Below are 14,780 nucleotides of genomic sequence, written 5' to 3' on the forward strand. Positions count from 1 at the left end.
TACATGGTCTATAGGGCTATTTTATTATTTTTTTTATGTCTATAGGGTCTCACTCCACAGATCAGACTCATAATGATCTACCTGTTTTCAGCCTCCCAAGTGCTGGGATTACAAGCATGTGCTACCATGTCCAATCTAAATCAATGTCTCAGCACGCCCCAGGGAGCAGGGCCACCATTGCACACTGGGGATCAAACCATAGTCCCTGCATCTGCCTAAGCAGGCACTTTAATCCGCTGAGCTATCTGGCTGGCCCAAATGATGATTTTTCTATCTGCACCATTCCTCCACATATGCTCACCACAAAACTGTGCTCACCACATGGCAGTTTATATATATAATAAAGAACATCCCCTTCCCTTTATAAATTGATTTATAATTAGTAAGGAATTATGGGTTCTTATTTGTAAAATAATTTATAGTTCATTACCATAATTAATTGAGTCAGTAAACTTCCAGATTTGGCCAATGTAAGTTCCTTCACGCTTGCTTCTACGTCATCCTACTCTTCTTTTTTCTTCTTCTTTTTTTTTGGGGGGGGGGCAATTATCTTTCTCTAATACTCTTGATTTAGATTTTCTCTTCCCCAAGCCCTAAAACTAACCATTTCTCCAGGAGCCCTGGTTCTTTTAGTTGAGAAAGACATTAGAATAAATTATCTGGGCATACAGAATGTATGCTCATTGTTACTGAAGTGTCTTTGCTTACAGTTTTCAGTAGACAAAGGGAAATATATGCAAGAACATATACATATATATTACATGTACACATATGTATTTACATCACACATACCCTCTGCAGATAACATAGATATACACCCATACATATGTGATAATTAACTGTGGTGTCAACTTGAATAAGAACACCTGTGGGACTGGTTCAGCATAGTTCTCAGAGTGCATGACTGACTTACAAAGAAAGGAAGCACCACCCACCCAGGTCTGGGTCTTGGGTGTGGGTGGCACCAACAGGCTTGTAGCCTGGATGGAATAAAAAAGAAAGGAAGAAAGAAGTCTGCCTTGTTTCCTCAGAAGAGCTCCAGTCTTCAGCACCTTTTAACATCCACCTCCCGGCCTCCAGTACTCTTTAGCCTTCCAGTACAGATATTCTGGTTTCTTGACAGGGACTTACATAGGACTCTGCAGTGAGCTCCAAGCATTTGACCCTTTACAGAATCCTTCAGCTTTGTAGCATGCGTGCCTCCACAACTCACTCAACAGGTGGCTATTTTAAGTTAAACTTATAAATCCTTTATCTATTCCATATATGTGTGTATGTGTGTGTGTGTGTGTGTATATATATCATATATATATATAAACATTAAATCTGTTCCTCTGGTGAACCATAACTGGTACAACCTACCATTCACAAACATCCCCACAAGATTTTCTCTCCTTCTGCCACTTCATATTTGCATTTCTCTTCTGTTATGGTTAGAGTCTTGGCTCCCAAGGATATCAAGATATTTACTCAATTATTCAATTCTCTAACATATCTAGAAGAATTTCAGAAGTAGTTGCACATCCACTTTGAAAATAATCATAACAAAAGAACTCAAGATTTGTCTGAAGTTTTTTCTTTCTCCTGCCAATGCTACCCAAGACTGAGAGCAGTCCAAAACTGTGCTCAAAGGTGACCTGGATTAGTTCTTTTATGGCCCCTCAGTGTAGTTACGTATTCACTTAAAATATACTTGCAGACAAAAGAAAAAAAGATTTATCCTTGAAGGAGAGAGAGAAGGGGAGTGGGAGGGGAACAAGAGAGGGAGGACAGAAGGGTAGGGGTAGGGAAGGAGGAAGAAATAAGGGAGGATAAAAGGAAAAAAGGGAGGAAGTGAAGAAAGGAAGAAAAGAGAGTAAAACGGTAGACAAAAATATATCAAGCAAAGATTTTTACTTCACCAGACACTAGTCAAAGACGAAGAGTGATCCCTCAAACACTGGTAACAGAAGTGGTAACCCTTGCCCCAGCACATTGCTGAGAGGGTTTTTCCAGGCTATAGAGCCCTGCAGAAAAGAAGCCTATGTGTAATCCAATAAAGTGCCCAGAAAAAGAGTCCAGCAAACCAAGGCAGAGAAGACAGAGTACTGGTTGCAAAGTGCAACACAGAGAGAACCCTGGAGATCTGCAGGTCTCTTGAGTATTCAGAGGAACACATGTCAATAAATGTACGTAAGGAAACAACATGAGATTAGGAAAAATACATTTCCAACTAGCTTATGTCTTCCCAGAACAAAGCTAAAGATTTATAGAACACAAAATTATAGGCACGCAAAAAGGCAAAATTCAGAATGTTTGGCATCCAATTAATGATTACTATTTATGCACAGGCAGGAAAACACTGCTCCTATCAGGATAAAGAAAATAATGATGGGGGCCTGCCCCTTAGCTCAGTTCTTTAAGTGACTGCTTCAACAAAGCAGTCAGGCTCAGGCTCAGGTTGCTGTGTTCGATCCCCACAACTCAAGCCAGCCAAACCTGCCCTGAAGGCATTCGGAGCAAAAAAAACCCTTCTGCTTTGGAGCTGGGGAGATGGCTCAGTGGAATAAGCACTTCCCTGGCAAGCACAAGGGCCTGAGTTCAATCCCCGGTTCCACCAAAAAATAAGAAAATAATGACACAAAACTAATCCACCACTCATTCCAACATGGACGTTACAATTAGCAGAAAAACACATTAAAATAGTTATTACGAATGAATTACATGTTTTAAAAGTTAAGTATAAACAGGGATAGTGACACAAGCTTGTATTCCCAGAAATCTAGAATAGGAGAGCCAGCCAGATAGCTCAGTGGACTCAAGTGCCTGCTTAGGCAGACGCAGGGGCTGTGGATTTCATCCCCAGGCCTGCCATGCCAGCCCCGCCCCCCAGGGTGCACTGAGATTGAGACCGGGCATGGTGGTGCATGCCTATAATCCCAGTGCTTGGGAGGCTGAAAAACAGGAAGGATCACTGTGAGTCCAATCTGTGTAGTGAGACCCTGCAAACCCTAAATAAACCCTTCTGATAAAGGAGCTTTTATTAATCTCAACCTAATATACATGTTACTGGAAGACTGACAACAATATTTGAAGATATAATGGATAAAAACTTTCCATATTTCATAAAAAATCACCTAAGCAGCTCAACTAAATCCATCAAATTTAAAAATAAAAATCTACAACATGAGGCTCACAAATCTGAACAGGCAAGGAGGCTCCCAAGATTGAACTCAGCCAGACAACTTATTTCCTATCTCAAAACATTTTAAAAAGGGCTGAAGATATAGTTTAGTATGAAGGCCCAAGGTTCAATCCCCAGTACCACCAAAAAAAAAAAAAAAAAAAAACTTCTAGACTATTACAATGCCTGACATACAAAACAATGTGAATGGAATTAGAAGCCAATTAGTTGTTTCAAAAGTTAATGCATGGGGTATACCGATGAATGTCCATTTTGTATCTGTGTATTCAAAGTGGTTGGGATAGATATATAGTTGCATTCTCTTAATGAATAGAATGATTTGTTCTAATGGTGTTTGTAAATAGGATCACAAGTCCGCATCTTGTACAGCAATTAACCACTAAGAAGAATATATGCAGTGTATTATTTGTTGAAACTGTACTTCTGATTTGATTTGAAACTGTCTCATTGCTATCTGTTTATCAATAAAACTTCGAAAAAAAAAAGTTAATGCTTTTGAAGGATAGCACAGAAACATGAGGATAACAGAAAAAAACAGAATTTTTAAAAACTGAAGAGAATTAATGAGCTGTGAGACCACATTTTAGTAGCCTAATATACATGTTACTGGAAGACTAACAAAAATATTTGAAGATATAATGGATAAAAACTTTCCATATTTCATAAAAATCACCCAAGCAGCTCAACAAATCTCAAGCACAAGAAAAACAGAAAAATACAGCTAGTTTTTGAAAAGAAAATAAAAATATACTTCAGTATAGCCTAAACAAATTGTCTAAAACCATTTGAAAAAAAAAAAAATCTTAAAAGCAGCTAGAATATAAAATGTTACTTACAAAAAAAAGATGTCAGCAAATTTCTAAGTGGAAACAAAAAAGCAAGACGATGGCAAAAAAGATCTTAAAGTGACAGACCTTATACATGATACATTTCAAAGTTGCTAGAAGAATACAACATTCCCAACACATAGAAATGCATGGCGTTTGAGAAGACAATTACTTATTAGCTTGATGTGATCATGACAAATGGTATGCATGCATCAGATTACTGTACTGTACTGTACACCCATAAAGATGGGCAAATATTTTATCAATAAAAAGTACATGTTTTCAGTCACAGTAAGGTTAGAATGATTCTTCTGATAAATGAGCTTTTATTAAGAGCACCACGATAACATACTAATATATTTTAAAATTATTTTTAAAATGTTAAACCCACACAACAGGTCTTAATGAAAACCTAGAAATGATATAAGTAGCAAAAACAATATGCATTTAAATCTTACCACATAATAAATGAAAAATTACATTTCAAAAGACACTTTACGAAGACATTTACCTTTTCACATATATAATATTTGCTCTCTCAATTAATTGAAAGGTCTTTGAAGGCAAAAAGTATGCCCAAATTTGGCACCTCTTAAAATCCTACAAGAATAGCTGACATACAATAAAACAGTAAATAATTGCTGGTGGTGGGGCTCCTGAAAGCAAAAAGCTGTCAATCTGCAATCTACAAACTACAAATATATTTCTTCAAAACAAAAGTGAATGAGGGATCTTTCCAGTCACAAAAACATGAAATCATCACCAGCAGATTCAAAACATACATCCATGTGTACACGTGCGCGCACACACACATACACACACACACACACACACACACACACAAAGGATATACCAACTAAAGAAGAGGCTGGTGCACTGCTCCTCTTTAAGTACAAAGATAATCAATCTGCTTCAGGAACAAAGTTTTTTTTCAGAAGGCCTTCAATTTCAACACTTTTGTTGGGCAATGTGCATTTGATCATTAATCCTATCTAGTGTATTTTAATCTAGGATGTAGTTTTCATCTCTACACTTATGTACTCTAAACATTATCATATTCGAACAGCTATGCCAATCCTATTTTCCATGTAAATTACCTAGGCTCCTACCAACAAGCTGTTCAAAGAAATTCTATCAGTAATACTTTCATTCTTTATATTTTAGCTTGTTAAAAAATAAATGATTCACAGAAAATTCTAGCTCAAGAATACAGACGAGGGACCAGGGAGATGGCTTAGTAGGATAAGTGCTTCCCTAGCAAGCACAAGGGCCTGAGTTTGATCCCTGGTTCTGCCAAAAAAAAAAAAAAAAAAAGAATACAGACGAACAAAACCTACCCTGAGTTGTGAAATTGCAGCTTTTCCTTCCTCACTTTCTTCATCAAATTCATCATCACTCCACTCCCAGCCTCCATCTTCTGTCTTATGAAGACGGCCACTGGACCCTGGTACTCTCCGCACCTGCTCATTAGGAGAGACACAGGTTATGATGGTCTACATTTACTAAGCAGGAAACTACATCATATTTCTCTCTATACTTTTACCATTTCAACCAATTAACTGGGTAACTATTATCCTCCTAGGTAAACCCATCTCTCACTGGCTCTCTATTCACAATCTTCACTACATGTTCAGTCACAATGTTCTATAATGTGAATCTAAAGAGGGTTGGTGAGATAGCTCAGCAGACTAAGCACCTGCTTTAGGCAAGCACAGGGACCCAGGTACAATCCCCAGCACCACATGTATCACTGGCCCCTTATCTTGTTTATGACATTTCTTCCCCTCTGGAAGACTACAGGATCTTCTCTTTCCTTCAGCATTCTGATTTATCACAGTAATGGACAAGATAATCTATTTTGATCCACTGTGCCAGTACCTCAAGTACTCAGGTACTCTTTCAATCTAGAAATATGGGGGACCGGGGAGATGGCTCAGTGGATAAGTGCTTCCCTAGCAAGCATAAGGGCCTGAGTTCAATCCCTGGTTCCGCCAAGAAAAAAAAAAAAAAAAAAAAAAATCTGGAAACAGGACTATGAGCTGTGGAAATCTTTCTCAAATTATCTCTTCAATGATACCCTTTTTCTGTTTCTCTCCATTCTATCTTTTTGGAACTCTCTTCGTTCAATTGAACTCTCTCAAATGATCCTCCACCATTTTCACACTTTCTCTTCCTTTATCAACTCCTGGGCCTTTAAGCTCTACTTTGAGGGAAGTTTCCTTGACTTTATCCCACAACTTTGTATAAATTTTTTCTCACTTTTCTATGTTTTTAATTTCTATGAGTTGTTTGTTTGGTTCATTTGTTTGTGACAGGGTCTTGCTATGTAATTCAGGCTTGGCCCGAACTCACTTTGTAGTGCAGGTTGGCCTCGAACTTGGCCTCCTGCTTCAGCCTCCCAAATGCTGGGATTATAGACGTACACCACAACACCCAGCTCTATGAGCATTTTGTTGATGGCAGTAAAATTTCTGGAATGTTCATTTGAGAAATAAGTGTTAATCTGAACAACTAATTTGAAGACAACTTTAAACAAACATTGTCAAAAAAAGTGTTGAGATTTCATATATCATAAAAATCAACTCACTGAAAGAATATAATGCAATGATTTTTGTATTGTTTTGCAATCATTTCTATAATCAAATTTAGAACAGTCATCACTGTCCTCAAAACACACCACACCTATTAACAGTCACTGTCCATTTTTCTCTAATCCCCCAGCCCTAGACAAACCACTATTATTCTTCACATCTATACATTTGCCTATTCTGAACATTTCACATAGGTGGAATCCTGTAATTTGCACTTTTTTTGTAAGTGCCTTTTTGGCCCAGTAGAAGGTGACATGTTGTCACATGTTACTATGGATAATCCTAGACTTCTGATGTAGTTGTGTTCCAATAAACCTCTCGGTTTATTTGGAGGAGAGCTGACATGAAGTGGAAGAGTGAGCCCAGTGAGTGTTTAAGCAAGTGGCTACCCATGACAATAAGCTTTCAAGCGCCATACCCCAGGGATTTAATTTCAAAGGGTCTGGAATGACTCTACTTGTGCTTTTTTTCTATTTGTTTTTTCCGGTCCCCTGGTGGCTCTGATCTATAATCATGAATGATAATCACTGATAAGAGAGAAGAATATCCCAGGAAAAAAATATAGCAAATGAAAAGGTTCTTAGTTCAGAGGAAAACTTCTAATTGGTGGCATAACTTGAATATAAGAAAATAGTAGGTTGTTGGTGTTTCAAAAGAACTACTTAGGAAAAAAACAATGTTCCCTAATAACTATACTTGGGGGATCACATTTGTAGAAAGATATACCTCTAGAGTTGAGAGAAACTAATTGTGCTATTTATATTTAGTAAAAATATAATCTCAAAGTATTTAATATACTTTTTATTAAGCAAAACTTTCTGGGTATATCGAAGAGAATAAGCCACTACTGGAATTATTCTGACTTCCTGACTAATAGGACCACTGTCCAAATTAAAGTAAGTAGAGGAGTTTTACCTTCTCATTCAATGTATCACTGATGCCTCATATTTCCTTCACACTGAATAAGAATGCCTTGAGAAGAAAAGGATTCTCTACCTACTGGAAGGGAAAACTCATATATTTTATCCTGAGAACTTAATGAATTTCCTAGGCTTATATTATGAGCATAGAGATTTTAAAAATTATACATTAAAGAAGGATAAGCTTGAGACATTAAAAATTATACATTAAAGAAGGATAAGCTTGAGACATTTCTTTCTAAATTGAGACTATACTCTTTAAATGAAATAAATTGGACATACATGTTTAAATACTGCACTGTTTCTCTGGCATGAAAAACTGAAAGTAAAATGAGGACCAAAATGTATAATAGATACTGGGAAATGAGAAGAAAATGTTGAAATGAGAGGGAAGACAAAGGAGTGAGGAGGAAGAATGGACAAGAAAAAAAATAGAAGGAAAAAATGGGAACAGAGCTTTTGTAAATGAGGCTAAGAAGCATTGCAGGAAGAAGGAAATGGGAAAAAGAAAAGGATCACGATATATATATATCATGCACAGGTATACATTCCCTATGATAAATGTGATCATTATATATACCTAAGTTTCTTTTATTCATTTTAATGAGAAAAAAAAGATAAAAAAGCAATGAAACAGTTTCAAAAAAGGTTAGTAGGACATTTATATTAATACATTGCACGTTGTCTTCATAATAGCTATTCAGAGGGTAAGATGGAATAAGGATTTTTTTTTTTTTCTCCAAATGCCTTCAGGGCAGGCTTGGCTGGCTTGAGTTGTGGGGATCGAATCACAGCAACCTGAGCTTGACTGCTTTGTTGAAGCAGCCACTTAAAGAACTGAGCTAAGGGGCAAGCCCCCAAGAGGGTAAGATGTAGACATATTTTGTCTAAACAGTATTGGTTCAGGGGCCGGGGAGATAGCTCAGTAGAATAAGTGTGGCCTGAGTTCAATCCCTGGTTCCGGAAAAAAAAAAAAAAAATTGGTACAACCCTTTCTTCTCAATGAACTAAGAGAAAGTAGCTGTATATCTACCCTATCTTATGTATACATGGTTTTTTTTCACACCAAAATGGTCCTTTATTTATACTTTTACACAGTAACATGTGACACAAAATGTACCAATAAAAATTTTAATGCAAAAACAAAAATTATAGACTCATAACAAGAAATTATATACTCATAACAAAAATTGTGCCGGGGAGATAGCTCAACAGCATAAATGCCTGCCTGGAAAGTGCAAGGTCCAGAGTTTGATCCCCGGTACCACAAAACAAAAACAAACAAAAATTGTTTAGTCTTTCTGAAAGTTTGGAACTAAAACAAGGATTCTATGACTTATATTCAGTGCTATGCATGCCATGTAAAATATAACTCACTCTAACAGTTAGAAGTAGGGGTTAAATTACCTTACCAATACTGTCTAGCATCCCCTTTCATTGTTAGACAACAGACTAATATCCAGGCATACTACAGACCCACAATATTTCCTGAATGAATGTACCAAATAATGTTTTAGAAGAGATTGAAAGAAAATAAGTAATATACATTTCTGTTAACAGAAAAATAAATTCTACCTAAGCAGTTTTCTAAGAAAACTAAGTTAAATTCCCATTTACCTTTTTAGCTCTTTCAGAAATGGTAGGTGCTTTCTGCAATATTTTTTCTTGAAGAAATTCTTTATTCTGGAGGGGAAAAAATAAGCATTTCTTCTCTCAAGAAGTTTTTATCAACTCAAAATACTGACAGAGAAAAGTTTACCATGATTAACATGCAATATATAACTGATTTATGCAGTTTGATGAAAAATCCCATCCTTTCACTCTCAAGCTTCTTTGGTACAGCACTGCCATGGTTTTAAAGACTGAGGCAGAGCTTCAGTGTGCTGCATGAGCCACTGTCCATGATAAGTCTGATTCACTGTATGTGCTTTGTTAATCCCACATTTCCAACTAACACCCACTACCTTTGGGAAAAGAGATATTTGTTAATTTGTTAGTAAATCTTGAAGTGAGAAAACAATAACAAAATTAATATTCATTAATGCTGTAAGTTTAACCTGACCTGTAATTTATACAAAGATATACTACCAAAGATTGCATATACAAAGTGCCCTCAACAATTATTTTATCTACCATCATTCTTTCAAACATAATCACCTAGAAATGTAACCTATGAGCAGTGAACATAATATATTTATATGTTTTGATGCTAAAATTTCCTACCTTTGCTTTCTGGAAAAATTTGTGCCTTAACAGTTCTGCTGCTGTTGGTCTAAAACCAGAAAAGACAGTTTTTACAATTAATTCAAGTGCAATATGAGTTTCCATCTTCAAAAGTAAGAAAATGATTTCTTGAGAAGCTAAATAAAAATTCATTATGCTCTAGGCTGGGGAGATAGCTCGGCGGTCTAAGCGTCTGCCTGGCAAGCACAAGGACCCAGGTTTGATCCTTGGTACTGCATGCTGTACTGGCTCCAGAACCCTGGACACACCGTGCTGGCCTCTGAAACTGGGCATGGTGGCGCACGCCTGTGATCCCAGTGCTGGGGAGGCTGAGACAGGAGTATCACTACAAGTCTGATCTACACAGCGAGACCCTGTACCAAATAAATTTATTTATTTACTTTTAAAAATTCGATATACTCCACTTATCTTGACAAAAAAAAAAAAAGAAAAAGGATAATTCTTATATAAGACATTAAGTAGAATAAAAAAATCAAAGACGATCCTAATAATTATTATAGATTCTTTGGCAAATTCATTAGTACAGTACTTATGCAGTATTTTTACCAAAGCATAAAAAATATATTTACACTCACAAAGGTGAAACAGACCTAATCAAGGCCTCCAACGCTTGCTGTGTGGCTGGCTGACAGGTTTCAACTTAAAGGAACTAAGATTCTTAATATTGGATTTCACAATTTCCTTTAAATACAGGGTATTCTAAAAGTGAAGTAGATTGCACAGGTTTAACCACAACTCAGTTTTTAATTCAAATATGTACAATTTTGCATAGTTGTGCAAATTCATCATTCTTATTAAGATTTTAACAAAGTATCATTCAGTATGCAGAATTTGACACTTAAAAGTCCATGCCCACTCTTATCATAAACTGATCATGTAATTCTGCACAAATCACAATCACCCCAAAGTTATTACATACCCAAATCTCCTGAGCAGCACTTTTATTTTTGTGGTGCCAGGGCCTCAAACATGCTAAGCAAGTGTTCCACCACTGAGGTATATCCCAGGCTGAACTGTGGTTCTCAAACACTAACAATGCATTAGAATATTTGGGAGGTATTTTTAAACCATCGATCAGAGCAGAATATTTGAGATCAAAACACAGGTAGTTTTAAAACTCCTCTAGCTAGTTCCAAAGTGCATTCAAGCTTCAAAACTAGTGAAAGTGCTATACAAACTGAAATTAAACACTGTTATGCTTATTTTGTCACTCAGTCATGACTTCAGTACATTTCAACAATTTGCCCTATATAGCATTTTCACTACTTCTTTCTCCTTGGTTCATTTCTTTCTTTTTAAAAATATGACTGTTATAAAAGTTAAGCGATGTGACAAGATTGGAAAACTAGAGTTTTGGGTAAAAAGTATCTTGCTCACTCTCAAATAACAGTTTGACTAAATGGAGATTTATGGTTCAGCAGTTATTTTCTCTTGGTATTAGCCAACTGTATACTAGTTTAACTGTAGCTATAAAAGAAGTGTGATTGGGCTGCTATCTTGCAATAAGTGACCTGTTTCTTGAGATTGCACATACAAAGCTTCATAATCTTGTTCGAATTTGGAGGAAATGGTTCTTTGAAGATACGTTTCTTCAATACTGAAAAATATTCAGCTAGTACTTTTTTAAATTTTGCTTTTCTTATATTCTCTCTAGTCTTTCCTGATAAACTGATATATGTGTACATGTATATGTATATATTATGTGTTTACACATAACCAAGTTGAGCATTCCTAACAAAAAAGCCCACAATTCAAAATACTCCTAAATGCAAAACTTTTTGAGTACCAAGATAAAGTCACTTAGTGGAGAAAATTTCATGCCATTTAACTTTGTTTCACATATAAAATTATTCACAACACAGTATAAAATGATCTTCAGTATACATGAAATGTAAGTGAAGTTTATATAGCAGAAAATGCTCCACAGCCAGTACACTTCAGTTTCTTAGTTGCCCAGGTTCCTGTTCCAGTTGTTTCTGTTTCTTAAAAACGGCTGGTCACTGATGCATAGCTGGTCACTATGATGCACAATGCATAACATGTCATTCTGCCTCTGTGCTTCCTGGTTGCCTATCCCACGTAAGCCCTAGACCACCAGAGATCAGAGCCTGATATTCTGGGAATGATCTTGATCGGCGCCCATCCAACATAAATAAATCTGGCTTTAAATCCTGGGTGTTATTTCAGTGTTTCTGCTTGCTGTTGCATCTAAAGTTTGGTTGTACCCCTAAAATATCTCACTATATACATGATAAATTTTAATATCCAAGTATCTGAAATTCAAAACACTTCTGGCCCTAAGCATGTCAGACAAGAAATACTCCATGTGCACTCATATGCATATACATATATGAACACACACTTTTAGCTAAACAAAGTTTACTTTGGGTTTATAAACTGAATTAAATATCCTATATTTCCCAGGTTGTTTTTCCACATACTTATTTTGAAGCAACTTCAAAATTATAGAAGAGTATTCCAAATAGCACACAGTTCCCATATGCCCTCACCAGGTTCCCTTAACATTTTACAAGGAAATGATATAATTATCAACTAAGTAGCTAAAATATTAACAGTGGTGCACACTGTTAACAAAAGTACAGGCTTTATTCCAGTTTCTCAAGTTTTTCTTTGCTCTACTGCAGTACACTAATGCAGGACACGCTTGCATTCAATCTCCACTAGTCTTCTCCAATCTGTCACAACATCTCTCCTTTCTCTTGATACTTCTGATGAGTATTTGTCATCAGGTATTTTCTAGTTTATTCCTCCATCTGGGTTTGTCTGATGTTTTCTCATTATAAAATGAAGCTAAAAATTTCCATCAAGAATATTTCACACTGAGTTACAACCCCAACTCTTTTTTTATTTTGAAATAGGGTCATTAAATTGCCCAGGCTGGGCTCAAACGTGAGAGCCTGCTTCCTCCCAGAGTGCTGGGATTACAAATGTGCACCATCATGCCCTGCTTATAATTTTTCATTTCTAACAAAGCTATTTGATTTTTTCATCATGTTCATAGTCTTTTCTTATGGTTTTAATTTCTATTATAATTTTAATTTTTTGACTTTAATTTTTTAAGACGACTTATTTCAGGGCTGGGCATGGTGGCCTGTAATCCTAGCACTTAGAGGAAGCTGAAGCAGAAGAACTGCTGCAAGTTCAAGCCCAGCCTGGGCTACAAAGTGAGTTCAAGGCCAGCATGAAATGTATAAAGAAATCCTATCTTTAAAAAAAAAAGTCATTTCCAGCTGGTGACAAAGCTCAGTAACAGAGCACTTCTTTCCAAGCATGATTGGGCCCTGGGCTGAATCTGTAGCACAGAAAGGAAAAAACTAAAAAAAACAGATGTATTTCATAGCATTTCAAATACTGCATTATATAAATTTCTTGAAAGCTGGGCATGGTGGTGCATGCCTATAATTCCAGCACTCAGGAGCCTGAGGTAGAGGGATCACTTCAAATTTAAGGCTAGCCTGGGCTACAAATTCAAAGCCAACCTGAAGTGCATAGCAAGACGCTATCTCAAAAAGACAAATGCAGAATTAATCTCTCTACCTATGTCCATCAATTCTAATTCACAGTGGGTTTTATTTTACCATGTATTATTATAATTACAGAATGTAATTATATTTTCAGTAGACATTATGTGCAGAAATCATGGGATCTGGAGTTTGCAAGTATTCCTTTGATGCATTTCTGATATTGATTTCAGCCAAAAATAAAACTTGCTTGGCAACATTTTTTTCTACTATTGTGGTTCCTAGATAATATAGGTAGTATGATTTTCGGCTCTCAATTTGCAGAATTTCACAAAGACCTGGATTACTCAGAGGGGCTTTTGTTATCTCTTGGTGATAATGATGGATTCTACCAAGGATGCAGATTTCTAAACATCTTAATTTTAAGCAGAGTCTTATTTCAAAATCCCTTCTGGGCACACTCAATATTTCAATTCTACAGTATTCAAAATACCTTCTTCTTCAAAAAAAAAAAAAATGTATTAGCCTATATGTCCATGAACAGATGACTGGATTTTAAAGTGTGGCATTTATACACAAATAAGAGAGCCGGGGAGATAGCTCGGCAAGCACAAGGTCCTGAGTTCAATTCCTGGTACTGGGGGAAAAAAACAAAAAAGACAAATAAGAGTAATACTCTGCCATAAAGAAAAATAAACTTGGGCCGCAGAGATAGCACAGTGGTTTAAGTGCCTGGCTACGCAAGCACAAGGACCTGGGTTCAATCCCTGGTACCACATACCATGCCGGCCACACCCCAGGGGCAGAGAGCCGGCCACCAAGACTAGGCAAGGGAGTGCACGCCTGTCATCCCAGCGCTAGGGAGGCTGAAACAGGACGATCGCTATGAGTGTAAGCTGCATAGCAAGACCCTGTACCAAATGAGGAGGAGAGGGGAACGGAAGGAGGAGGAAGAGCAGGAGGGGAGAGGAGGAGAGATGGGGAGGAGAAGGAGGAAGAGAAGGAGAAGAAACCTAGATAACTTGTAAGAAAATGTATTAACCTTGAGGCCATAACATTGAGTGAGATAAATCAGACGCAAGTTTAAATATTATATGCTTTCTCCAACTGCACTGAAGATGGCAATTTATAATAGTAGGTTCATGCTTGGAGTGCCTGTCATTCTGGTCTTCTGAATACAGGCTGCTTGTCATGATATGCCAGTTGCTGCTGTGCTGTCTCTCGGGTAGATGATTATTCAAAAAGAAGAGGGTGGTAAATGAAGGCAGGAGATAGGAAAAGGAATTTTGTGGGACTGTCCTGCTTCAAAGTTGTACATGGTTAGATTTCTGGACTTATGTGTAAACATAAGAATTATAAAATTCTTTATGCCTATTTTCAAAATATATTTTAATTTTTTTAATATTTTTCATCATATTCTGTAAGGACTTAAAGTTCAACATACCAATACTTGAGGAAAAATACCTGTTCCATGTTATGCCTAAGATGTTTGATATTCAGACAGATAGTGAGGTTAAGCTTAACAGCCTAGG

At 36.7% G+C, this 14,780-nt stretch overlaps 1 protein-coding gene across 1 annotated transcript in view; it reads right to left on the reverse strand.

Moving 5' to 3' along the window:
• Oxsr1 (oxidative stress responsive 1) overlaps nucleotides 1-14,780 on the reverse strand; it is a 155,504-nt gene that overhangs the window by 38,076 nt on the left and 102,648 nt on the right. Inside the window, exons 9-11 of the mRNA XM_004642146.2 lie at nucleotides 9,746-9,794; nucleotides 9,140-9,205; nucleotides 5,349-5,471 (exon numbers count right to left, since the gene is read on the reverse strand). Coding sequence (XP_004642203.1) covers nucleotides 5,349-5,471; nucleotides 9,140-9,205; nucleotides 9,746-9,794 — 238 coding nt within the window. The remainder of the gene's footprint in view (nucleotides 1-5,348; nucleotides 5,472-9,139; nucleotides 9,206-9,745; nucleotides 9,795-14,780) is intronic.

Source organism: Octodon degus, unplaced genomic scaffold (assembly GCF_000260255.1).
Source record: "Octodon degus isolate 3935 unplaced genomic scaffold, OctDeg1.0 scaffold00147, whole genome shotgun sequence".
In the NCBI taxonomy this organism is placed as follows: Eukaryota; Metazoa; Chordata; class Mammalia; order Rodentia; family Octodontidae; genus Octodon; species Octodon degus.